Genomic DNA, 27,859 nt, shown 5'->3' with positions numbered 1-27,859 from the left:
AGGCTGGTGAGAAGGACAGACAGGTGGGGTATACACTCCTCCATGACAGCACAGGCTTTATTCAGATGGGGTCTAGTATAAGAACAGAACCCACTACTTGCTTTCAGGTTGTAGTAGTTACAGGGCAGAAAAGAGGAAGGGAAAGGATTGAAAAAGTTTCCCTTTGTAGGCCCCTCATTGGTCACTGTCAGGTTAGCTAAGGAAATAAGATGAGTGGTAACATAAGGAATGTCAGGTGATTACTAGGGTCCATAGGCGAGGAAGGTAAAAATTTAGATGAACAAATTACTGTATTTCTGGAAGTTAGTTTTGAGATTTGTTGTCATTTACTCAAGATAAAGGAGTTTTCTAAAATGCCGTGGCCAAGGTTAACAGGTGCCTGAGACAACTCCATCAACACACTGTTAAGGTTAGAAGCAAACAAAATGCAGGAAGTGTTAAAGTTACAACTGAGCAGATCAAAATGACTTCATAAATTATATAAACTGCATACACTTGCCCCACTGTTTCTTACAGGCAGATGACAATAACAGGGACACTTACTGGATTCAAGCAGGCTCCATACAACTTTACAATATTAGGATGGTTCACACGTGATAACTGCCGGAGCTGTAACAAATTATGGATTCTTAAAAGATGCTAGTTTTTTGAGGTACTTATTTTACCTTGTTCAAATCTTACTGTCATATAGAACATCTGTTGAAATCATTCAGTAATTTCTGTTTACTAGGTAGCAGGCACTGGAAATCTTCAATGACTGCCAGTATCCCTGTCCCACAGTTTCAAGTGGGAACACAAACATAATTAAACAATACATAAAGCGCTATAATGGGAGTTAGGAACAAGCCAGGACAAATGGAAGAAACTAGCTGCCAAGAGTCAGGGCATCATCCCTGCTTAGTGACCCGAAGCCGTGTTACTTTCATCAGAGCTACAGGTGATCAATTTCCCTATTCTGTATGTGCTCCTGGGTTCCTTTAGACTCTGAAAGATAGGTAACTATTACTTTCATTTTAAATATGAAGTTAAGTTCCAGAGAAGACTCTATAGCCAGGATTTGAACTCCAGTTCATCTGACATGAAATATACTCTTTCTAAGTAACTGCCTCCAATTTGGGGGTGACAAGGGTCATTAGAACACTGACTAGCATGCCCAAGTTTCAATTCAAGTATAACCCAAGTCAATCTTTAGTACAAAAGAAATTGAGGAGGAACACTGGGGGCAAGAGAGAAAGTCTGACACCCTGACTTCTGGTCTAGTCTTTCCTGAGCCAATCATTACACTGAGGCTGTAGTCTTGTCCCCCTGCTCCACATTTCAAATTTCTACAATGTTATCTTTCTCATAAAACAGCACCTCAATTTCTCTCTCTTCCTTGTCCTTTTTCTGCCTTTCCCCAGCTCTTTCTCCTTCTTTCCTAAACAGTCACATGCTATTGGCGCAGGTAAAGCTCCCTACGGTCTCTTTAACTTTTTCACCATATGCCACTAGACAGTTTTCTTTACAGCCAATATTCACAGATTTTTTTGTCCTAATAGAAAATCAGCTAACTCTTTGTTATATTAATTCCCATAATTCTTTACTGTTATATGTATATCTTATATAAATATATTCCATCTTGGTAAAATTCAGCATTGAACTTAACATATTATTCCTGTTTTCTGAGTCTCGTTAGGTAGATGAGGTTTTAAAATTGTTGTTTACAACATAAACTCAGAGGGTTAACATGAGAGAACAGTGTACAACTGCGGAAGCTGAAAAGCCAGGGAACAGTAATAACTGACCCAGCAGACCTAGAATAAAACCATAAACAAACAATGAAAACAAGAGCAGCAACAAGATTTCCTTCACAAATCCCTGCAGAAGAAACTCAAATAACACTGATGTTATATAGGACTTACTAATGCTTAGGAGAGAGAAGTCACATTGTAGAATTTAGCTAAGGATCATTGCCTCCAAAATACTCCAAAGAGAAGAAGTAAGCAGCCTGTTAGAGACAACAGTTACAGTGCTGGCTGTGTTTGTTCACCGGGATTCACCAGCTGTCAGGCCTGGGCCCAGAGAACATGCCTCTAAGAGGCAGCTGAGGACACACGATGTTAAGTCTTGGTCTGTAATAAAGCCCTCAGTTCTCTTCTTGAGAGAAACATAATTCTACTAGATGGGAAAGAAGACCCCGGATAACAAGTATTGGAAAGAAAACCACTGATGTATTTAAAATAACTCAGGTGCTGTGTAACTCTCCCATCTGCATGGTGACCAGGAAGACAGTCTCCTATCTCTGTTTAAATTGTTCAAAGTGTAACCCGAGGCCAGAACCTAAAAGAGATTTAAGGGCAACAACATGTACGAAATTCTTAAGCCTATAGTATATGTAAGTTAGTAAAATCTGTGACTTGAGGCTGGCTCCTCTTTGGGTGTTAGCCACAGCCAGCCACAGTGTTTTGGTAAGGACTTTTCCTTTATTAATCTCTAAATGTGTGTAGCAGCTTCTCATTAGAAAGGTGTAGTATTTTTCCAACAGTGTAAGAGATGCTTAATTTTAGGAAACGGGAGCGAATACCATTTCAAAATTGAAACACAATACCTCGAGGTCCATGGAGTCCATGGATGAGTGTATTTTAGCTCATGGATGGATTTGTGTAAATACATTTTTTTTTCCTAATAACTTTTAATCAGAATTTAAAGCAAAAAATAAAAAACATTCCTATGAAAGTACTGCCTTTAGCTCAATCAAATTGCTGAGGTTTATGTTCACAGAATATTGAAAATCAACAACGTCTTTTCTAGTCTTAAGATCAGAGGATCTCAGGTGAAGAATTACTGGCGAGAATGGCATCTCAGCTTACCTCCACAATGAAAGCCTTCCTCTCAGATTCACTTTCTATTTGTTTAATAGCAACATCTTTTGCTCTCCACTTAGCTTTGCAAACTACTCCAAAGGCTCCTCTTCCGACAACCTGAGTTAACAAACAAACAGAAAAGAAAAAAACAAAACAAAAATCAGAAGCAGACTAGTTCGGTATGACACAGGCAGCTAGTTTTAAGTCTCATCAAAGGTTTAGACTTGTTATCTGAATTTGCTAAGAATGAATTTTCCAATAAACAGGATGAAGTGCAGTTTTAATCTTTGAAATAAACTTCTTTCTAAAGCAAAAACAAACAAACAAAAGATATAAGACATAAAGCAATTTCTAATCACAGTGGAAAATTAAAGGCAAGATGAGTGAGTAGAGAAGTAGTTCAGAGAAAAAGAAATTAAAAAAATATATAATATTTTAAGAAATTAAAACCAGCTTTCAAATAAGGGTAGGGAATGGAGGGAGAAAGGCTAACGATACATATGATAAAAGACTCAATACAAAGGAAACACAAAATGTGTTATTGTCTGTACAATGAAATATTGTTAGGCCAAAAGGAAAAAAAAAAAAAAAGAAACAAATACAGATATATGCAAGAACATGGATGAACCCTAAAAAACCACCCCTCCACCCCCTCAAAATCCTGATCCTCAATACCACATATTACAAGGCTCATTTATAAAACGCTTAGGAAAAAAATCTAAGACTGTAAGCAGATCAATAGTTACCTTTGGATAAGGATGAAAACTGGAATTAATGTAAATGGTATTGGGCATTCTGCCAAGGGGATGGCATGTTTGAATTTGACTGGGTAAATTTGGAAAAATCATTAAATCACACTTCACATGGGTAAGTTTTATGGTAAGTAAATAGCTTATTACTTATAAAATGCTATAAAATATGGATTAGCCATATGTCATATTATTACTAAAACTAATGGCTATCACATGGGTACACTGCTCTGTCAAGCTGCTCTATAAAAATGTTTGGGAAATTTTAAGTATTTTTAAAAGCATTAGAAAACAAAAATAAAAGTTAGCTTGATAATCAGATCAAGACCATTAGATGCTACTGTGAAGGGCATTAGTTAAGCACCATCATCTCTAACCTCCTACCTTCTATGTATCTAAGTGCAATGGCAAAGCCCTTTCCTTAATCACTCCTCACATTTTATACACTTTCTACTAGTGGGATTGAGTTTTGCCCACATCCGTCTTTACACAAGAAGAGGAGCTAATGTTCTCCTTATGTAGCACATAAAGCACACAGCTTTAAACACATGAGCTCACTCTTTCAGTTGGAGTACAGTTAGTGGCAGCCCAACAACAGAGTATCAGTGTTCCCATAGGTAATATGCATGACACCCTTCCTATGCCAGATCTTAGTTATGTGGTCCCTATAGGCAAATTTATACAAAACTCCTCAACAACAAAGTTGACTGTAGCTAGAGTGATCAGATAACTGTTTTTAAAAATCTACAATGGATCACTTCACAGAGGAAAAAAGGGGAATTATATTAGGTAATTAGCTAAAACCTGGGGTATATGGACAATCTTGCCATGGCTCCAATTCTATTTCACATGTCCTATGATTCTCACATCCAATGTTAGCCCTAAGATGGATACAGTCTGGTATGTTTTTTATTGATTAGCAGATTTAATGCTCTTCCATTTTAAAGGTAAGCAGTCATAGGGTTGCAACTTACCCACAGTACACAGTAAGAAATTATTTGGAGGCATGATTTAAAACCCAAAGCCTATAATTATCACACATGCTATGGTCTATACTCAGCTTAAAAGTAACCAGGCTGCCTCTACACAAAGTCCCAAGTAAGACAGGCTCTTTTGGAGACTTGCTCTGTTTTCTGATCCTGGGCACTGAGAGCCCTGATGATTTATACTCACCATCCAGTTACTTTAATAAGATTGGGAACTGGCTTGAATTTGAATGTGTCTGCCTACATACTCACTCACATTGCAAGGTACCCTGCGCACTTTGACTGCTAGGTAAATTAACATCTGAGCTTTATTTCTGGGCAGTAAAGGCAGTGATGCTTATATTTTCCTTGGTGATTCTCTATAGAGTTCTTAAGCTCTTTTCCTTAGTAAGTATCTCTAGAGTTGAGTATATCTATAGGGGTCATAGAATTAGGTACTTTCATAATCATTATAAACATTAAGTGCTCAGAGTTGTGTGTAAATTAGTATAAGGAGCTGAAGTGCTCATTTTCTCACAAGAAATTAACAGTAAATGGGTCTTACAAGGTTTCAGCTTCATGGTTATAATAAACTAAGATGAAACTCACAGACCAATCTACCTATTGATGATATTATTGTTGTTGTTGTTATTATTATTATTATTTTGGGTTTTGGAGACAGGGGTTCTCTGTGGAGCCTTGGCTGTCCTGGACTAACTTTGTAGACCAGGCTGGCCTTGAACTCACAGCCATCCGCCTGTCTCTGTCCTGAGTACTGGGATTAAAGGCGTGCACCACCATGCCTGGCTTGATATTATTATTAACTATGAATAAATGATTATAAAGCAACTCAATACATTCAATCATGTGCACAACAGATTAATCAAAGTGATCAGTACTTAGTATTATAAAGACTGTCAGATCCCAAGCGTTATCTGTATTTGTGGACTATGTACTTGTCATAACTGTCTTGAGTGTGCATGGCTATCTGTGATCCATAAGTGCCACCTAGTGATAAAATGATCACTAACTTTGAGCTTTCAACTTAAAACCATGGGAACAAAATGTGAGTAAATGAATACATGATGAGCTCTCTTTTGTTTTGAGAAATCAATTTTACACAACAAGCTGAAATAAAAACAGTCACTGAGAACTCATGGCCTCAACACATCTCCATTCTCACTTGAGTTCCCAGTACCTCACATACACAGTGAAGTAACAGGTACTAAATGCTAAGGCAAGTTGCCAAAGCTGTGCGCATTTACCGAAAGGCCTTATAAAAATCACTGTCGTCATTTCACAGGAGTCAGTTTAAAAGCACGGAGCCAGTGGTAAAAGAATTGTTTCTTTGTATCATAAAGAATTCTCACTTTTTTATATGGCATTATTAGGAGTAAAACAGTCATGTCAGGAGTGTAAAAAAAAAAAAAAAAAAATGCAAGAACTGACTTTTGTGAGATCAAAGAGAGGCAGGGAAGCGATCCAAAGCTACACCCTAAGAATACTTAAGATTTTTTCCCCTAACACTTAAAAAACAAACAAACAACGGCTTAAGAATGTCAAAGATGAACACTCACAACAGATTCTAAAGACCTCACTAGCCTCCCTTTCCAGAACAGGCTTGGAGAGTCAATGGTAGAAAGCAGTTCAAAGCTCCTGTGACCCACACTCTTAGATTACCGTGGACAGCCGGCTCAGAGCCTGCTGGATCAACACGGGCAGCTACAAAGGAGTAAGAACAGTGGCAAGGACCACATAGAGAGGCTCTACCCCAGGCTACTTTGGCCCCAGTTGAACATGGAAGTGATTCAGAAAAACAAGTCTTGTGAAAGGAGTAAGATAAGTGAAATTAAAGTGTGATCCCAGGGAGGAGTCTACTGTGAGGAGGGTTGAAACCTCTAACAGAATGATAGCTGCTCAAACGCAGACTGTAATGCAAAGTGCAGGCTTTGCCATTCAAGGTGACACAGCGAATCAGCATGCAGGAAGAAAGGTCTTCCTTCAGTGTTAAGAGTCAACTGCAAACTGCATTTCTTTACCCCTCAAACATTTCCTGAGCACCTAGTATATCCAGCTGCTGATTTTTACAGCAGAAATGGGAAAATTTGAATGTTATTCTTCAGCTAAATTGACAATATCAAACTGGAAGAAGCCTGTCAGAAGCAGAAAATGTGCTAGCAACCATTTATTCTTTTAAGTGTCACACTCACCACGTTAACTGTGGAGAAGGGAGCTTTAAAAGGTTTCCACCCTTAAAGAAACAAGAGATTGGGATTAATACAAGCTTGTACATAAGGGGAAGGAGTCCCCAAAGATGGCCACCCTCAATCTTTTCTGTCCACTGCTCCAATGAGTTTATAGCTCCTTCCCTTGAGTCAAGTCTAGCAAGACTGGTCCAGGTGACAGTAATATGTAGCAAGGCACATGTAAAGAAGTGTGATCATTTTGACACAGCAATTTAAATTTTGGAATGAATTAAAAGAAATTATTAGACTGGTAAGGAAAGAAATGTCTGTCTATAGTAACCAAGAATTAGAAATCACAATGTTAATCGTTAGACTACTCCCATCTTAGTCTCCTTCACCAATTCTTTTTCTTATGTCCAATTCTTAGCTCCTGCTACTTTTTAGGTTCTGTCTTTGGCCCTACTTCTCAGTTTGTGCTCTATTCTCATAACTTCATATTCCCAAATCATCTTCCCATCCCAGGTGTTTTGCCCAAACTCAGGACATACTGAAAATTGTCTTCACAAGCTATAGGCACTTGCTATGGTTTGAATGAGAACAGCCTAGGCCCAAAGGCTCATTTATTTGAATGCCTAGGCTCTAGTTGGTGGAGCTGTTTGAAGGAAGGAGTAGGCATAGCCTTGTTGGAGGAGATGTGTTGGGGGAGGGAGGCCCTTTGAGGTTTCAAATGTACATGTCAGGGCCATTTTCTCATACTCTCCGCCTCCAACTTGTGGATAAGATGAAAACTCTTAGCTATACTAGCCTGCTGCCAAGCTTCCTGCCATGATGGACCCATCCTCTGAAACTATAGACAATCACCCAATAAGCTCATTCTTGTATAAACTGTCACCCTTGTGATATTATGGCAAAGTGTGGCTGGTTAGCCTTTGTCCCAAGAATCTACCTGAGGTTAAATTGAAGAGTTTTGGACTAATGTCATTGGGAGAGAAGATTTCAAGACTGTCTAGTATTGACTCAGTTGTGTGGTTACTCTTACGAGGCTACAATGAAAAAGAGCAAGTAGGGCAAAATGAAATACAAACTGCAGTTTGAGGGGAAAAAGAGCACCAGTAATATAATGTTGGAGGCTTGGTTTGTGCTCAAAGAGATGAGGAGAGGCTCGATTAGAAACGGAGTAAAGAGAGTCCTCAGGTTAAGAATCCAGCTAATTCTGCAACCAGTGAAAAGGACATGCCTAAGAAAAATCTTTGTCTAAAGCAAGAAAAGCATATTCAACAAAGAAAAACATCAGCAAATCAAAGCTTATGCAAACGCAATTCCTGGTGGGGGCAGGTTCTACCCCAAACCTGGAACTGAACTTGACAGCTTCAGCCAGGATTCTGGATTCAGACAGGAACAATACAGAAGTAGAGGAATTGTGAGCTCATCCTGAGCTAAGAAAAGCCATGGACAACCAGTGTGTGGCATGAAAGAAGCTGGAGACCCTGTAGATGCCAGCGCTGTGGGATGGCTGCTGAGAAGAGAAGAGACAAACAAGGAGTGGAGACAGTTCAAGAGAGAGAAGTGTGTTGTAGTCAAGAAAGCCAGAAAGAGTGGGAGGAGATCATAAGAGACACCTACACCCTTTGACATGGAACATGGAACTACAGGATTTGGAGTTTGCCCTGCTGCGTTTCGGTCTTGCTTTGTCTCCTCACTATGACCCCCACCCCTCTCCTTTTTGAAATGGGAAATCCTGTGTGTGTGTGTGCCACTGTATATGGGAACTTTGAAGTTGTATTAAATGCATTTTTCATTATGATATGACTATAAGTCTATGGGTCCAGGTGTTGGAATTTGGTGGTTTGCATAAGAATAACCCCTATAGGCTCCTATATTTGAATGCTTAGTCCCAGATGGTGGAACTGTTTAGAGAAGGATCTAGAAGGTGTTGCCTTATAGGAGAAGGTGTGGCGTTGTTTGAGATGTGTCACTGTGGGTGAGGTTTCGAAAGCTCTTTTTCTCTGCCTCCAACTTGTGGGTAAGATATAATCTCTCAGCCACTGCTCTAGCACTATGTCTGTCTGCCTGCTGCCATGTTCCCCACCATGACAGTCATGGACTCGCCCCCGAAACTGTAAGTAATCCCCCAATACACTCTTATAATTTGCCTTGATAATAGTGTCTCTTTATAGAAATAGAAAAGTAACTAAGACCATACTACAGGCATGGCAGGACTAAAGTCTAGCATGTCAAATACCAACTCAAGGCTTGCATGGCTAGTTCTTTTACTCAGTAAGCCATCTCTCTGGCCAGCCCAAGTTCAATCTTGGAAGCGACAGGAGAAGCCAGAAGCCGTGGCATGGATACCATGCAACCCCAGCATTCCCACAGTGAGATGGGAAGCAGAAGGAAGATAACTGCCTAGAAGTGTGCAGTATAGCAGCAGGAAGAAGAAAAGGAGACAGTCAAATAAAATGAAAGGCAAGAACTGACTCCTGAAAGTTGTTACTTAATCTCTACGTGTATTCTGTGGTATGCACCTGCATGTGTGCACTCATGAACAAATAAATAAATATTTAAGCACTGACTCCATTATCTGTCCCTTCCTTTCAGCACATTACATTTCCCTTGACTTTACTATTTACAAAGTGTATTATTTATTCTAATTAATCCAATTCTCAGACTCTGGAGAAATTCTACTTGGAAAGAGTTCATTATACCTCGAGCCATGATCAGATGCTAGTAAAGTTACCTTAAGTTACCTTCAGCTGCTACTGCATCTTTCGTTGTATTTAACACACTATCTTCAGATGTTCTATAATAGGCTATGCATCCCATAATATATACAAACAGAATGAGTTTGACAACTAGGAAATGATCAAGACAACATGTAGACTATTGCCATTATTTGTTGGTTAAGAAAGTCTAGTTCCAGGGATGGAGAGATTCTGGCTCAGCAGTTAATTGTACTGGCTGCTTTTTCTAAGGACAAAGGCTTCATTGCTGGCACTCACATGGAGGCTCACCACTGTCTGTAACTCCAGTCTCAGGGGAAGTGATGCCCTCTTCTCTCACCTCTGTTGGCACCAAACACCTATTTAGTGCACAGACATATATGCAGGCAAACCACTCATATGCATAAAATAAAACACAAAATAGCAGAAAGTCTACTTTGTCTCTGTCTCTCAGGCTCATAATGTAAAACAACACTTTGCTGATGGAGGACATTTTCAGAACTGTAAGAATTTAGCACACGCACACACACACAAATCTTTTTCTTAAAATGCTAAAAGCTCAGTAGCAAATTTTATTTTTGTACTAATTGAGAATAAAAATGTCAGATCTTCATGAAAGAAACTATCCTGTCTAGACTATGAAACCAAAACAAAAACATAAGAGAAAATTATGTCCATTGTTAGAAGGGTAAGTCAATGCTGCAACTGCAGACAGCAACCCAAAGAGTGCCACAAAAGGCAACTCTTGAGACACAATGATAAACTGGGACAGACAATTCCAAAATAATAAAGTCATACTTTATTTGCAACCTCATTTCTGCTTTAAGTTCACAAATAAAACAAGCTTTGCAGACTGAATAACATTAGACAACTTCTATGATATCTATTTTAATTTCTATGCTATCATGAACACATTATTTCCTACGAAGAACAATGTTCTTTGAAAGAGAACGTCAGAGTTGCAAATATTTACACCATCATACATGTTAATTAAAAACGATAAACCTCAAATAAACTTCAGTTGTTTTTTTTTTTTTTAATAATCTCCTTTCTAAATCCAGAATAGATTAATGAAAGACACTGGTTTAAAAAGCACTTCTGTCTAAATTAAAATGTTTTAGATTTTCTTGTTGCATACATTTTTCCTGTGGTTTAGCTCTTTTGGTTTTGAATCTACAAGTTTAGCTTCATAAGACAAATTTAAATTGAATTCTTACTAAGTAAATGAGAGATGGTATTTAGAATATCATCATACAATTAAAAAACACACACACACACACACAAATATCAATTTCTGTGGCTGAGGAGATAGCTAGTTGGTAAAGCATCTACTCCACAAGCACAAGGACTCAAGTTCAAACCCAGAGGTTAAATTTAAAACATTTGGTGTAGTGGAACACATTTACAATTCCAGCACTAGGAAGGCAGAGATGGGCAGATCCCTGCAGCTCACTAGCCAGTCAGGCTAGCCTACTTGGTCAGTTCCAGGCCAGCAAGAGACCCTATCTTAAGAGAGGGTTGATGGCACTTGAGGAAAAACACAAGAGGTTGTGTGTCTTCTGGATTCCACAGCATGTATGTACAGGTGCACCTACACATATGTGAATATATACACAGGCAGCCGAATTCCTTAAGTACTAAATATTATTCCTTTCCTGCATGCAAAAAAGATTAAAAAAAAAAAACAAAAACAAAAAACCAAACAAACCCAACAACTATATGAATGGAAATGGCTATACACTCTTCTGATCTTAATTTAATAATAAATGATTCATATTAATTGTCTCCAATTATTTAGTTCAGTGACTATTGCTGTCAATAAAGTTTGGCTCTCTTGTATGCACTGTGTGAATGGGCCCCCAGCTATGCTGCCATCATTCTGGCAAAAAATCTGGAGCATGACAGAACAAGCATAGGCCCTAAATTCATTAGTTAGGACGTGGCGTCTCCAACTATTCAGAGCTTTAATATCTATTAATAAACTGTCACAGAGTAGAACTGCTGACAAGACGGACTTGATATCATAAAAGTGACGCTTTGGTTGTTTTGTTCTTCTACAGTCCATTAAAGCCTGCCATAAAATATCTTCACCATCTATTGGCATCCAACGCTCTAGAACTGTAAGCCAAAATAAACTCCTCCTTAAGCTGCTTTGGGTCATGATATTTTATCACAGCAATGTAAAAGCAACTAATACCACACCTGACCCACTTAATTAGCCTTTCCTTTAAATGATATTCTCAGGTTATCTGTCAAACTACATGTTCACAACACATGAATAATCTCTGTAGCCATCTCTTTACTGTAACCATTCCAGATTTCTACTGAGATCAATGGCCACCATTTACACACAGAAGAATTTACTGAATGTTTTTGGATACCCATTAGCAGCCACTGACAAACAAGACATAGACTCAGTTTATCCAGGCCCTGGGATTTTAGGCTCTCCTCTAGTATCAGCTGTCTGACAGTTTATAATCACTGGTAAAGTTCCTTCTACATATTCCCATCCTAGTATAGACTAGTTTTAAAAGCAAAATCTTTTCTGTGCCTCTTCAATAAAGCATAAGCACATGTGTAAAAGAGTGATTGCACATGCCAGTGTCCTGAGTTGTGGTCAACATTCTGGGTCTCTTTTTACAAAGTAACTCCTATAAATACAGTCTATGTACTTAAGTAAAGGTCCACCAATGACTGACCTACTCATAGCATCTGGCTCTTCATAGTATCTTTTACCTCTGCTACATGTAAGTATTTGCTAAACATTATACTGGAATAGAAGAAAATCAAGACTGAGAGACAGAGCTCACTTCCAGTGTAAATTCTGTCTTAGTCAAATTACGTAAAGTAACCCTTGACTTATCACATATAAGAAAATCAAATATGCATTTAATTCTCACGTTATACTGTGATAATTTAATTTACTGGCTCAACAAATACTTAGAGAACCTTTAGGGATTAGAAATGTACAAGCACTTTTACATCTGTCTGAGAGGGATACACAATTCAATTACAGTTAAGTGCCTCAAAGGACAATAGAAATAACAAAGTCCCAAGATGTGTGGGGAAAGCTCTAAGGAAGGGACATCTGAGGTGAGACTTGAATAGTGAGAAGGAACAAGTCATGTGGTGACTTGGAGGAAGAGCACATAAGGCAGAGGAACAGGTCAAAGAAAATTACTCACTATAGATAAAACTTTGAACCAACAAGAATGAATTTATTCGGCACGTAGTAGCTTCAATCCTGTCTGCACTTACTGGAGCCGCTGTGAGTCACTCAACTGTCAAGTTATGGTTCATGTGCTTCACTACGCCAGATCTTCAACTTTGACATCATGATTCTGAAAATGTAACTAATCCTAGGATTCGACCATTGAGCCTCAGCTCTACTGTATGGAGAGGGAAATGTACAATGTGCAGGACCAATTTCAATGAAGGAAATCAGTATTTTCTATCTTCATTCCTAGAATTAGTTTCCATTATGGAGTACCACGTGACATTGTAAATCTAGAACAAAGAACAAGGACGCAGGCGTGAGAACGTTCCAATCCCCAGCTCTACCACTGACTTAGACAGGAGGCTTTTTGGCAAACTCAGCTCTACAACTGATTGTTAGTCTCTGTAAAATAGTGATATCATTTGTCTGTCTAGCCAGCTACATTTCCTGGGAGACTGTGACTGTCTAAGAACCTCTAAGCTTACTGTGGAGAACAAGATATAATACACATTGGAAACGATGTATTTCATTTTAAAACTGTTCTAGACTTCTAATGCTTTTGTCTAATCTCTCAGTTTAAGAGAAATCGCATGTCTCCAAAATGAATGACCTGCCTAAACGTATTCAGATACAACCAATCCAGCCCCTAATTTTCTAAATACTAGCTTAGTACATTTTTCACCATACCACATTTTTTTTTTATCATTTCACCCTCAGTGCACACAGTGTACAATTCTAATTCTTTCACTCAAGTACAAGAAGGTTAAAAACCGAATGACTTTTTAAAAAGTTAAGTACCTATGTAGATTTCTGAGGCAGAGAGCTAATATAATTTAACAACAGAATTAAAAATTGAAAGTGAAGAGCCACAATACTAAGACTGCAACGATGAGAGCATCTGCTGCCTTAGATATGTGTATGCACTAAATGATTCCACATCTGGTCTTTGCCTAATGTTTTCCTCCCCTACAGTTTCTAATTATACATGTGTAGTGCTGATTCCATTATATCGTTATTTGAGAAATAAATAATGTGGTTTTCTTAACTTACTGCTTTGCTCTTTGTGGTGCTGGGACTGAAGCCAAGCCTCAAACATGGTGGGCAAGGACTCTAATACCGAGTTATAGCCCAAGCCATTGCTTTCCTATTTTAAAAGGTGATATAGTTGTCCATGTAAAACACTGAAAACATTTAAGATAGTTTTCATGTTGGGTCATCTCTGTTTTTCTATTTGTGATTTAAACTAGAGGTGGAATGTAAGTTGAAAAATAGCTACTGAGTGCCCATGATGCATCACTGACTATACAATCTGCTTAATATGTTCAAATAAAGACAATAATGAAAATAATGTAATGGTTTTGACAACAGAATGGCTTGAATTAAATCCAGAATATGAAAATAAACTAGGCACTAAGATGAAACAAATTTCAAAAATGCACTACTAGCTTTAGGTTGAGAGGATCAAATTAATTACTGTCTCCCTTAGCAACTTGTAGGCCTCAAAGAAGCAAGAATGTGAACACTTTAAAAAGTAGTGCGCAAAAAACTAAGGTTGCAAAATCAAAGAAAGTCAGTTCATGGAAACATGTGGTAGACCATAAAGTACAAGTTATTATTATATGACAATTTGTAGTCTACAAGGACAGCAATTCACCAGGGTACACGTAAATGCTTATTTAAAAACTGCGATTCTTGTATACTGACTCACTGAAGTTTTAGTCTTAAAAAAGAATGTTATCCATGAGAGCTGGATCAACTACCCGCTTCTGAAAAAAGGAATTTATCTTAGGTTCAACAAGGGGGAAATAGCTAAAGTGTTTTCCTCTTCAAAAACAGGTCTTCTTTTAGCATGTGACCTTAAAGCAGGTCACTCTTCCTGTCTGGAACTTTGTTTCCTAACAGTATGTCAGACACTATGTTGGATTTTCTGCATGCCCTGCCTCACTGGATGTGTCACACTGATAAAGCAGCAATTACTCCCATCTTATGGTTAAGGAAACTAACACTCAAAAGAGTAGAAGGAAAACAGGTGACACAGCGGCCTGTCCATCCCACACACTGAATCTTCCTGTCTCAAACCTTGCTCTTCCTACCACACTTCTTCCCCTCACCCACCCCCACCACACTTCTTAAATGATGATCATGTTCTCAATGAACCGAGGGATCTTTAAAGTTACTTTTTGTGATATAAAGAGATAGGACTTAGTAGCCCTCTAAGATAAAGATGTATTTGCTGAGTGCTAATTAGCTTGCAATTTTTAACTCCTTACTACAATACTTTTAAAAATTTTTAAGTAAAGACAACTGAAGAGTCTAGATTTCAGTAGGCCCCACATTATGGTACAGAAAATGGAAAGTGCTTTTAAAAAGACTAATGTATAGTAATTGCATGAAAGTATTTCTAACCATGGTTTTAATGAATTCCAAACTTCATTTTAAATATATGTACACACAGTTTTTATTTTGTAAATACTAAGACTCTTAGAACTCACTGACACCACTGTGAATTTTAAAATAGGCGATGATGGACTGAAGACACTTTGAAACGTTTGTTCTAAAATTCCAACTGAAGATTTGATTTGTTCCGTTTTTCGAACAGCTATTTCTGGTGTACTACTTGAAATATCTTTTCGTAACAGACTCACGTTAAAGAGTGAAATTCATCTACATTAGCCCAATAGAAGGCAGAACTACTCTATGGTATCAGAGAAAGGTGAATCCCGGACCAGGGAAAGCACCGTGGGACGATCTCTTTACCAGCCCGTCCTGAGCATCCTTTCGTATAAGGAACGGCACTATAAGACACACACACACAGACACACACACACACACACAATATCTTGGCCTTTAACACCACGACCAGCAAACTGAAACTCCGCAGCCGCCAAACTGCTCAGTCTATTTACGGATAATGGAACGGTTGACCACATATGTAATCGGGCACAGAGTCACCGATTCAAACTCAACCATCAAGCCCACCGGGAAGCCGCCTCCCGGCATCCGAGGCGATGCGGTGCTGCAGGGCTCGGCCTCGCTCACCTCTTCCACCTCGATCTCCTTGTAGTCGATCTCCTCGAAGTTAAGGACCTGCGATGGCGCTTCGATCATCTCACTGGCAGAAGACGAGGAGGAGGACGAGGCGGCGGAGGCAGTCGACATGATCCCCCGCGGCGCCCGGGGGGCCACGCTCGCCCACCCGCCCGCGCACCGCCCTTCAGCCCGGAGCCGCGCAGCACCGCCGCCGGGCGCTCCGTGGCGCGGGACCGACCCGGGCCACCGCCGAGTCCCGGCTTCGGCTCCTCAGCGCTTTCCGTCGCCGGGCCCCGCCCACCCCACTTCCAGTTCCGGTTTGAACTCGGAACTGGGAGGAAGGAGGCGCGCGGGAGGAACTGGACTCGGGAATTTGGTGACTTGGAAAAAGAGAGAAAAGCCAGCTTAGGGGCGGAGTGGAAGAGGGCGAGAGCGGAGCCGTGGGCCCGTGGAACAAGTTTCGCGAGACTTTTGTTAAAGGGCCTCAGCGGCAGGCTCATACCGCGATACCTGGCGCGGTGACGCAATGAAAATGCGCGGACGGAACTGGCGCGGAACAAGGCTGGAGCCCGCTCGGTTGGTCCCGCAAGAACCAGCGGGAAAGATAAAAACCTGTAGCACTTTATTTATTTATTTATTTATTTATTTATTTATTTATTTATTTATTTATTTATTTATTTATTTATTTATTTATGAGCTATGTCATGCCTCCCCCACCTCCGTTCTTAGCCGTCTGCAGACAGGCAGGATAGTGTGTGGGTTGTGTTCTCTTGGCGCATCTTCATTTCCAGTTTCACTCGCGAGCTGGTGAAGAAGCTTTAAGTATTGCAGAATGTTTCCGCGGTTTGGCATTTGCGACATTGAGTCTGTTACTTTGAGCTAATTATTGCTGAGCTTGTGAGGGATTCGGATAAAAGCAGTTAGTGCGAGCATCCGGAGTGAGGCCATGAAATGTGAGTACTCACTGGCAGAAGTTAACATTGTGGTGTAACTAACACACGTACAATTTTACACAAGTCAGAAAGTAATTAAAGTCGCTTTACTTTGTCAAAGTACGGAAGCTGTCGCCAACAACAGCCCGAAAAGTTTGTTTTGAGAGATTTCCCCTGGTGCAAAACTGGATCCTTGGACACAGCAAAGAAAAGCATTTTTGAGAGGAGCCAGTAATGAAGCGAAGCTGGAAGAAGAGTCCCAGTTCATTGTCCTTAAAATATTTATGCACAGGATTTTGGTGACTCTTGAAGAATTGCTAAGGAGATTGAGTGAAATCATAGGGTGGTTCCTAAAGAGTACCTAACAAGATTACAGTTGATGTGGTGAAAGCTTGAGGTAGGATAACTTCACTGGGGACGAAGTTAATAGTCTTGTTTGTGAGATTCCCAGAAAATATCTAGTAAGGGACTAATGCCATGATGCATAGAGGCTAGTCTAACAAAATATCTCACCTTTAGGTCCCCCTCAGTCACAGACATAGGTGAGGGGAGTAGGGGGAAAGCGGGAGGGAGGAATGGGAGGATACAAGGGATGGGCTAACAATTGAGATGTAATATGAATAAATTAATAAAATATTTAAAAATATCTTACCTTTGTGATGGCAATCTTCACAGCAAGTGTTAGTTGTACTGGAATTCTTGATTTTTCTTTTCTTTTTTCTTTTTTTCAATCTGTTGAGGAGCTTCAACTGAGTGAGGGGCCCCTTTCCCTTCCCATGTTCCCGTAATGTTTCCTTTCCTGCCTCAGGGTTAGTGCTGTATATTTACAAAGCACTCATCAATACTTTTGCCTTTCAAGTTTTGAGTCTGATAGGTGAGAGCACGCCACAGAGTGGGAAGTATTATCCAGTTGTATGATCCACATAGTGTTTAGTGTAAGCCACATGTTGAATTTTAGTTGATTTGACTTGAAACAAGTGGGAACATTGGGGGTTAGACTAAGTGACCAAGGATGAGCTCTTGAGAATGTCAAGTCCTAAGTTTACTAATGGTCGCTGAAAGTGGGGGAGAGGAGATGGGGATCCCAACTTTCCTGCAGGGGAGCTTTCTAATGAAAGAGCTGCTAAGTTAATGCAAATGAAAGGTAGGCATGCTTGGGGTTGCAAGTAGATGACTGTATTTGACAGGAAGCTATTGTGAGTGATAAAGTCATACTAACAATGACAGTTTGCTAAATGGATGGCAAAGACTAGTTCTTCCCTCCTGCACACATTTCCTAGTTAGTTTTACCCAGGGTCTTGGTTCTTCAGCATCACTGTGATGACAATGGCATCTGATGTATTCCGAATGCTCAAATGTGCTGAGCTTTGGGCCCGTTGGACATCTTTATCTAGCTGTAGATGTCATACAAATGCCTAAGCTTGGTATCAGAGTGGTGGTTCACCATAAGGATGATGAGTGCCTGTGATGGAACTTTTCTGGGTTCACTGAGTGGATCTGAGAGTGGGATATTCGAATCTGCTATTTCATAGGTAAGGAAGTTTCTGATGAGAATTTGATGAGGTGAAGAAGGCCTTTAGAACCAAGAAGGTGGGAATTGATAAGGCATACTGATGGGTCGTTATTCAGTTATCTCCTGTTTCTTTTTTTCTAGTTATAAATATTACTGAGATGAAGATCATGTACTTAAATCTAAAGTTAGGGTATTGTTAGGCAAAAGCTGTTCTGCTTTTCTAGTAATTTTACTTTTTCTGGACACTTTTCAGTTTGCTGTGTTTTGAAGAGAAGTGCTAACTAATTGTGGTTATAGGTATGTCTTTTAACAGGTTTCCGAATTCTATTATAATGTCTTATTCCAATTCTGCCACATTATTTTGAATAAATTAAACTCTCAACTTAATATGTCTACTTAATACTAACCTCAATGAATTATGAAAAAATTTAGACAGGTGACTAGCTAATACTGAAATAATTATTGGTTTAATATTTTACTTCCTTGGGTTGCGATCATGGGGAAACAGTTATCAAGCACAGACCGTAGGTCCTAGTGGCTAGGAGAATCTGTTGTCACAGAATAGCTTAGCTGCTGACGTGCTTACACTTAGAAGTGGAGCCTGGCTGAGGCTGATAAGTGAGGAAGAATGTGTGTGAATGAGCTCAACAAGCAGTTTGGAGTGCCCACATCTGGGGTGGTGTAAGTCCAGAGGACAGGAGTTAGAGGTTAGCTTTGCTCCGACCACCATATTCTGGTAAAGAGAAAGCTATTATGGTAGGAGAATGGAATAGTTTTAAAAATCAATTTGTTATCTTGATTTGGAATGTATGTTTAAACATTTAGTATGCTGGCGGGCCCCTCAAATGTTAGGTTTCTCTTCTCTCTCTCTCTCTCTCTCTCTCTCTCTCTCTCTCTCTCTCTCTCTCGTGTGTGTGTGTGTGTGTGTGTGTGTGTGTGTGTGTGTGTGTGTGTGTTTTCTGTTCCTATGTGCTGGCAGGTTATAGCTCAGGTATATGGGTTTCATATTTTCTGAATTACCCAGAAATGTCTATGTTATCACTTGGATCTTAGCCCACCTCTTCAGAGATAATGATTTGATGTTGCCTTCAGTTCTCTACTCTTTCACTTTCTGCCCATTACTGTTTTATTTCTACATATTTAGCTACTTACCACCTTTAATTATTTTGTTTCTGGTTTATTTGCTGTCCCAGTGTAGTTCCTAATAAATACTGTGCTAATTTATTTCACATATAAAAGTTGAGTTAACCAGTTATTCTCTATAATATCATTGGGAGAAGAGTCAACTGGTAGATAAAATTGATGTGTATTAGAATACCAGTAGTTTGTAGTGAAAGCTTGCTTTTAAACTATTTGTGAGTTTTAAAAATGTTTCCTCTCCTAGCAGGTAGCTCTGCTATTCAGTAGGCAACTTGGAGGACTCCCTCTTCCTAGAGTTCCCAAGGTTAAACTAGATCTTCTTCCCAAATACTGATACTATTTACTCTGTTTGATAGATTGCACGATTTCTGTGGCATTAATGACAGTTTTCAGAAATAACTGGTATTTTTAAGTAACACTTTTAGTTTCTGAGCTTCCTAATAAGCAGAAGCATCATCCTGTAGCTCAGCATCATCTCTTTTTAAAGGTTGAATGCTACACAAATAAGAACATGCTTTAGAAAGGAAAATAATCTTCATCGAAATAGTACTCTTTGTTAAAAATGCATTCATTAAATGTCTTATTGCACAGGCTAATATGTCAAATAAATGCTTTAGAAAATCTTTCTTGGAAGAAAGCCAGGAAGTAGTTTGGCTCCATTTTCAGCGGTAAGTAGGGGTGTTTTATCTCACACAGCCCCAAGGAATCACAAATGAAAACTTTCCACTTTAATGATGCCATCTACTATTCATTATTTCAACAAACAGCACCTCCCACCCACGCTGAAGTCACTTGGGGTAAGAGTTTGGAGTGCTTAATACCTGCAAGGCAGAGAGGCCCACTCTGCATTCTTGTTCATAAGTAGCCCATTTCCCACCTCTGCTTCCCCAGCACCCCGTGGAGCTGCTCTCCGTGCTGAGAGCTCCACGGAGTAAGAGATTCCCATTTGAAAGTCATCTCTGGGAGCTCAAAGTGCTCTAAGAGGGAAAGGAACTATCGACTGTTAATCAACTCAATTATGTAACACACTTCACACACAATATAGAGAAAGTAACAGAGCCTTTTAATTATGCCCAGGGGCATTCAAGTTAAAGGAAATAATCTAATGGGAGCGCCAGCCCTAAACAGTGTCTTATTTCCATCTTCAGTATTCACATCTTCTCTCACACTTGATGAGTTTGGGAAAGAAATACTAGTATCCAGATGCTTAAGGAAGAATTAGAAGTGGAAGAAGAAATTCAGGAAATGGAGTTATGGCATGCATTCCTTAATGGGATTACTAACCTAAAATGCAGAAGACTATCTCAGTGTGGATTATTAGAGCCATGCAGCTTTAGCTTGAACCTATCATTAAAAAAAAAAAATCAGACAAAGTTTTAATATATGAAGCCAGAGTAACTATGCTGACTGTGAGTATCAACACTACATGAGCTGTTCTTATTCCTATCAGTACTAAATGTTTCTTAGTAGGAATTATAGAAATTACTAGGATCCATAGCAATTATGCTAAATATTAAATGTCTGTCTCTAAACCTTTTAATGTATAAGAAGTGGCATGTGAAATTGGTACTTTGCTTCAAAAATTTTATGTGGCATTTGAAAATCTTAACATGCTTTTTCTCTGAAGAGAAGCAGAAACAAGCGATAGGGTTCAGCAGAAAAGCTGGTCACATCCTGTCGACGGCTTAGTATTCTTACCGCTTCTCATCTATAAATCTCAGGCAGCTTTTGTTTAGATTTTATAGTCCCTTGAGGTCACATAATAGTAGCTGTAGCTACAACATTTATTTTATTAAGTGATTTGACTATCATTTTGAAGAAGAAAAATTTCCTGATTACATTTTAATTTGGGCTCATTATCCTTTTCCCTGAAAGAAGAAGAAAGCTGACATTAGCAACTTTGTTTTGGTTTGAAATATGTTTCTTTTTATTAAAGTTAAAGATGTATTTCCAGTTGGCTCCTGTGGTGGTTTGAATAGGTGTGGCCCCCATAGATCCATGTGTTTGAATGCTGGGCCACAGGATGTGCCACTATTAGGAGGTATGGCCTTGTTGGTTAGGTGTGGCCTTGTTGATGTGGGCTTTGAGGCATCCCATGCTTAAACTCCACCTGGAGTGGAATCAGAGTTTCCTCCTGGCTGTCTGCAGAAGACATGAACTCTTGCCTCCTCCAGCCCAGGATTGCTTGCAGAATGCCATGGTTCCCATGATGATGGTAACAGACTGATCCTCTGAAACTGTAAGCTAGCCCCAATTAAATGTTCCCTTTTATAAGAGTCACCTTGGTCATGGTTTCTCTTCACCACAACCCTGAGGCAACTCCGTAGCCCTTTAATATGGACACTATTTTGGTTGCAGTCTTTTGTTTTGTAATTTTACTGACTTAGATTTGTTCAAAGGATGATTCGGTTTTAATTCCTTCTTGCCCAGACCCCTCCAGGCCATAGGAAGTAAAGAGGTAATACCAGTCTTTTCTTGAAAAACTTAAACCACATGTCTGTCCTTCTCTCTATGTGTGCTGCCATCATGGGCACACACATAGTACAGGAATAGCGGCCAAAGGACAACCTGGAAATTTATTTCTTCCATCCAGCGTGTGGGATTGAGCATCAAACCCAGGCCATTGTGCCTCGTAGCAACCCCTTCTACCACTGAGCCATCTTTCTAGCTCCTGAGAGAGAATCTGGAGGAAGGAATTCCCAGTAATCTGGGGAGAGGTATAAGTAACTGGGCTAATGAACAAATGAAGGCTTGGAGTAGGATATGCATATCATGATCCTGGTAAGGGTTAGGCGAATTCCCCGTCTTAGAAAAGAGTTGAATGAAATTCAGATTGCTTGGATCACTGAAAGACATCAACTACCTGATATGCATAAGAAGATATTTCATTTTAATCCCCTCTTTGGTTTTCCTATGTATCCAAACCAGTCTTTTCTAAGAAGTTGGAGTTAGATTTACAGTTTTAGTCTCCAACTGAGCTATCAGACAATATTTCTTGGGGGGGGGGTGTGTTATATGGGTCTCCCTTAAGATAAATGATTGATTGTAACTTTTTGTTTGAAGAATGTTATTTTCAGAATGATTTTTTTCCTAGGAAAAATGAGACCTTAATATTGACTTATTTTAGGGAATAACTATACTTTAAATTACTTATGGAATTTCTTCTTATCTGACCATTCTTTACGTTGTCAACCAAGTGTACTTAGCTCTTGTGGAATAAAGTGGAAAGAAGCTCTGGTGTCCGGGAGAAGAGATCAAAGTGAAGTGTCACTAATCTATTCAGGAATGCTGAGGAAAATGATGCTTGCTGCAATGAATGGATCAAATGCAATGTGAACTGTAGGCACAGGAGACCTGGGGAGAGTGCAGTGTACAAATGCTGCCACTCATTTTACCTTAGAATTTTGAATCTTTCCATTTCTTGACTATTTTAATAAATGTACATTTCTGGTTTCTTGATAAATGACAGCTGCTTAAGGTTAGTAAGTTATCTTAATCTGAATTGGATGATGCTCACAGCCTAAAGGCATATTTAATTCTGAGATTAAATTAAGCAATTCTTGATCAATGGCAATAAGTTCTACATCTAGTACATTCAAAATCCAAAAGTTTATCAATCAATATAAGCCATCTTCATTAAAAGAAAAACAGTAGCATGTTTTAATTGACATATGATCTTTATTAAACTAACAAAAATAGAGTTGTCTTTGCTCTTAATGAGGTTGCTTAACTAAATCTGCTGCATAGAATTGATTTCTACTTTTTTCTAAAGGACTCATTATCAACTTTAATAAGCCAGGGATTGATCCATTTTGGAAAACGAAGAATATATTATATCCTAGGTCTCCAACTTAATTTGTAGAGAAATAGATACTATCAGAATTGAGAATTCTCCTCCACTGAAACATATTGAACTGGCCTAAAAAAGATTTCTGAGAGCAGCACAATTTAGCTGCAGGACCATAATAGGATGTGCAATCAGGTTGGACACCTTGAGATGCTGTTCAGTCTGAGAATGTGAAGGATTCAGCCAGCAACACGAGAAAGATGCATCAGCTTTGTAACTTTAAGATGCTTTTCTGTTTTACATCTTAATTGGCTGTATAATTTCATATTAAAGAAAACTTATGGTTAAGCTATTATTTCTTATTCTTGCTCCCTTATGGCTGAAAAATTAAGTCTGTGTCTATCTGCCTCTTACAGAAAAAAGTCCTGTATCAAAGCTACTTCATCAAAATGAACTTTAAGAAATAAAATTCCTATGTAGAGCTTAAGGGGGCTGCTGTTGCTATTCTGGTGTGTCTGCTTCTGGACATCTCAGTCCTAAGATTATTCACTCCTTGAGCAAGCATCACTTACCATATGTACACAGTAGTAGTCTCTATACATAAGTCTCCTTAAGTATGAGCTTTATAGCCTGGGGCCAAAAAGAAGTTAACAGTTGTATTTTCTCATGTCTTGTTTTACTTTAAGACATCTTTCCCTAACATAATGACATAATTGTTATTACTTGTTTGCTCTAGGAGACAACCTCTATGTTCGCAGATTCTCATTATTTCTACAAGTTGGTTTGACATTTTAGGGCACTATGCTGGCTACATTTATATCAACATGATACAAACTATAGTTGTCTGAGAGGAGGAAACCTTGATTGAGGAAATTCCTCCAGAAGATCATGCCCTAGGTATTTTCTTAACTAGTGATTGATGGTGAAGTCCCAGCCTGTTGTGGAGCCACCCTTGGGCTGGTGGTCCTGGCTTCTATAAGAAATCAGGCTGAGCAAGCCATGGTGAGCAAGCCAGTAACCAGCACCCCTCCATGGCCTCTGCATCAGCTCCTGCCTCCAGGTTCCTGCTCAGTTTGAGTTCCTGCCTTGACTTTCATCAGTGATGGGCTGTCATCTAGAAGTGTAAGCTGAAATAAACCCTTTCCTACCAAGTTGTCTTGGTCATGATGTTTCATCACAGGAATAGAAATCTTAACTAAGCCACCAACTACATATTTGTTGGGATGGTACCTTTGTGTTACCAAAATCAACTTTCTCCACAAAACAAAACCATGAAAATTCATGTTCCCCAGGTGATTGGCCCTCACTCAGTGGCCTGATGTATAGAAGTAGTTTAATGAATTCTCAAGGTCTTCAGTCCCTTTGCCAGAATAATTTTACAGCTTCTTTATGCCTCCTGGAGTAGTTGGCTTAGCAATTCCTCCTGTACTGGGTATCTTTGTTTTTCTGCAATCTTTGGGTTAGGGATTATTTCTAGGAAAAACATCTAAGAATTTTTTTTGTTTGTTTTTGTTTTGTACAAATAATCTAGGTAGAAATTTGGTTGTATCAGCACATTCTACTGAACATGGATGCTGGGTAGGAATGTTGTTTCTCTTTCAGGCCTGGAAACTTACATGCCTTACTACACAAGCAAATATATTAGATTTCATATTTTTGGTAAATAAGCATTGGTATATAAAAGTCACATGCACACAGTTTATAGTCACGTGGATTTTGTGTTTGGTCAGTTTATTTTACTTTGAAATCGCTAGACATCCCCCAAACCATCAGCTATCGATATAGAAGTGTTGGGAGTGGTGGTGCACTGGTCTGTTTCTGGCTGGAGGCCAATCAACACTGCAGAACAACCTGCAGCCCCGCCGGAGACACAGCAAAACTGGCTCAAAAAGAAGTGAATGAAGGAACAAAACTTACTGAGTTCCTGTGATGTGCCAGGTACTATATTAGCCTTCAGACACACAGCAGTGACACAGAGTAATGGTTGCTTAGTCTTAAAGTCTCTGCTTTTGTGGATATTTAAATTTGAGCCTGTTTTTGCTGTACTCATATATTTACATGATATTCTTGCAAAAAAAATATTGTTCTTGCAACACATTTTACAGATCTTACTAGTTGTCTTGGTTAGTTTTCTATTGCAGTGATAAAACACCATAACCAGAGTGATTTATTTCCATTTACAGCTGTCATGCTGACAAGTCAAGGCAGGGACTGAAGGAGAGCCCATGGAGAAGTTTTGTTCACTGGATCTCTACTCATGGCTTGTTTAGCCTGCTTTCTTATAATCCTAGGACCATCTGTCCAGGGTGGTGCCACCCATCATGGACTGGACCCTCCTATGTTAATCATTAATCAGTAAAATGCCCAGCAGTCCTGTCTACAAGGCAACCTGAGGAAGCATTTTCTCAATTGAAGTGCCCTCTTCCCACATGACCCTAGCCGGGGTCAAGCTAAAAGGCTCTGGGTTCTGCTTACTGTGTTTGTTTCCATAGATTTTGCTCTGCAAGCTCAGAGTGGCTTTTCTATAACAGCAGCAGCTTGATTTGTTGTCTGCTATGTCCACTTACATGGCTTTACCCCTCTTTATCCTTGTTCAAGAGGGACTTTTCATTGTAGAGTTTTGTTTCAAGTTCTTTCTTCTTCTTCCTCTTCTTCATCCTCCTCCCCTTCTTCTTCTTCTTCTTGGGTTTAACAGAAATAATCTATTAACAATCAAAAGTTTGCCAACCAAAAATAACACTAATGGTTCTGAGTGCTTCCACAATAAGGGTAGGCAGAAGAGTCTTATCTCTGTATGGTACAACAGCAATACATTATATACATGTCCTAAGAGCCTGGTCTGTCCCCATCTCTTCATTTTCCTGCTGTGTTATTCTGTTGCTGCTGTTCTGCCAGGGCTTGCTGAAGATGCACCCTCTTCCGAGAATAGGGCTGCCAGTGTAGAATCTGCTGTTCATCAATGAACTTCGCGCACTGAACATTCACTAGTTCTTTTCCGAAGTGTTCATACTGGAGGAGCTCTCACGTGTAAACGCTGAGGGTACTTTAGATACTTGGCGTATTCTGGTTCTTTCCAGTAAAGCAAGTACTTAAGATAATTATCAAAAGCTTTGTCTTTGAAGTAACCTCTTTGGGCAAGAAAATTAAGGCAATTTGGTTAGCTAAACGTTGCACAAATTCCAACTCCAACTGAAACCAAAGTCAATTTCCAGCATCATCTGTCTCCATAGCGACGGCCGCAGCCATAACTGTAACAGAGAGGCACAAACAACCAACCAGACCGAACTGCAGCCTCGAATAGTAAGGGAGGACCAGAAACCCAAGTTCTATCTTCTTATCTTCATAATAACTCACTAAGAATACTATATCTTAATGTTTCTTATTTGAATCAGTAATATTAAAGGAGTTTCTTAGCTTTTGATTAAGTACACAAAAGTGTTCAAAACTGAATATATTTTTGGCTAAGAAAATAAACGGGAGCAGGTGAGATGGTCTAGTGGGTAAAAACACTTTCCATCTATCCCGACCTGAATTTGATCCCTGAAACCCAAATAGTGGAAAGACTGACTTCTATAAGTTGCATTCTGACCTCTAACTTTTCCCCGTGACAATGCATGTACAGGCGCGCGCGCGCGCGCGCGCACACACACACACACACACACACACACACACACACACACACACACACACACACACAAACACACACACACACCTTTTAAAATTAAGACAATAACTAGTCTGAAACAATTTTTTAAAGATGAGTTCTCGCTATTTTGCTTAAGCTGGTCTTGAACTCTGTGTAAAGCTCAGGCTGGCCTTAGGATTCATAGATCCTTCTGTCTCAGCCTCCAAAGTGCTAGGACAATTCTTTTTAAAAAATTACATCTCTTTACTTATTTTGTGTGTCATGATGTGCATTTGTTTGGAGGTCAGGGGACAGCCTGTGGGAATAAGTTGTCTCCTGCCATTTACTTTGGGATTTGCATTCCTGGTTTATACTAGTCCAGCAACTTATTTCCCTTCCGTTAATACCACCGTGTCTCAGAAGTGTTCACATCTCCGCTTCTCGCCCTGTGCTTTCCTTAGCATGGCCACAGCTCATATGGTGCTCCTTTAGAGTGTTGTTTCCTGTCCATCCCATCCAAAGGGGGCTCCTTAATATCTTCTTGAAGAACCCTGTTTTCTATAGTGTTTAGAACACATGGATATTTTGTTTGTGGTTTTTTTTTTTTTTTTTTTTTTTTTTTTTTTTTTTTAGTGTGCATTTACCACCTTTCTCACCATCATAAGCCCATGAGGTTAGAGACTTTTTACCACCAAATTATTAGTGCCTGATGTAATACCTAGGATGTTGTAGGGACAGATATATTTATTGAATAAATATTTGGCTTGCCCTCAGAGTCTTTAGAAGCAGTCTCAAATCTCTCAACTCTATTAGTCATGGCCCTTCTAAATCTAAGACCCTTTCTAGCCTTCTTTTGATGCCTTTCCTAGGGTTATGCTGATGTATCAGTCATCATCTATTTATGTAGTAGATTGTGCTCCAAGAACCAAAGTTGGGAAGTGGCTGGAGGGACCTGATGAGATAACAGGAACCAAAACAGAAACACTGCCCTTAAAACTAGAGCTTCCTCGAGCTAGAGTGGAAAGGAGCTCTTTCCTCATTGGCCATCACTGGTACATGGAATCCCAAACCTGAGTGTGGACGGAGGAGCTCCACTAACAATGTAAGACCGAACAGAACTGGGATGTATAGGAGTTTGGCAGTTATATAGTG

General features: G+C 39.4%; 1 protein-coding gene and 1 pseudogene across 3 annotated transcripts in view; both read right to left on the bottom strand.

The window, feature by feature from the left end:
• Map3k7 (mitogen-activated protein kinase kinase kinase 7) overlaps positions 1 to 15,910 on the bottom strand; it is a 54,076-nt gene extending 38,166 nt beyond the window's left edge. For 2 of the 3 annotated variants that reach the window (XM_051161080.1, XM_051161089.1), the window contains exons 1-3: positions 15,720 to 15,910; positions 2,850 to 2,960; positions 544 to 609 (exon numbers count right to left, since the gene is read on the bottom strand). In XM_051161080.1, coding sequence (XP_051017037.1) covers positions 544 to 609; positions 2,850 to 2,960; positions 15,720 to 15,839 — 297 coding nt within the window. In that variant the 5' untranslated portion in view covers positions 15,840 to 15,910. Of the gene's footprint in view, positions 1 to 543; positions 610 to 2,849; positions 2,961 to 12,648; positions 12,978 to 15,719 lie in introns of those variants that run through there. The other variant, XM_051161097.1, reaches the window with a different exon arrangement.
• Positions 15,911 to 25,850: 9,940 nt separating this feature from the next.
• Positions 25,851 to 26,328, bottom strand: LOC127206892 (mediator of RNA polymerase II transcription subunit 31-like; annotated as a pseudogene).
• Positions 26,329 to 27,859: the final 1,531 nt, after the last annotated feature.

Source organism: Acomys russatus, chromosome 2 (genome assembly GCF_903995435.1).
Source record: "Acomys russatus chromosome 2, mAcoRus1.1, whole genome shotgun sequence".
NCBI classification, from domain to species: domain Eukaryota; kingdom Metazoa; phylum Chordata; class Mammalia; order Rodentia; family Muridae; genus Acomys; species Acomys russatus.
Note: the sequence above shows the minus strand (reverse complement) of the source record. Positions and strands in the feature narration are given on the sequence as shown.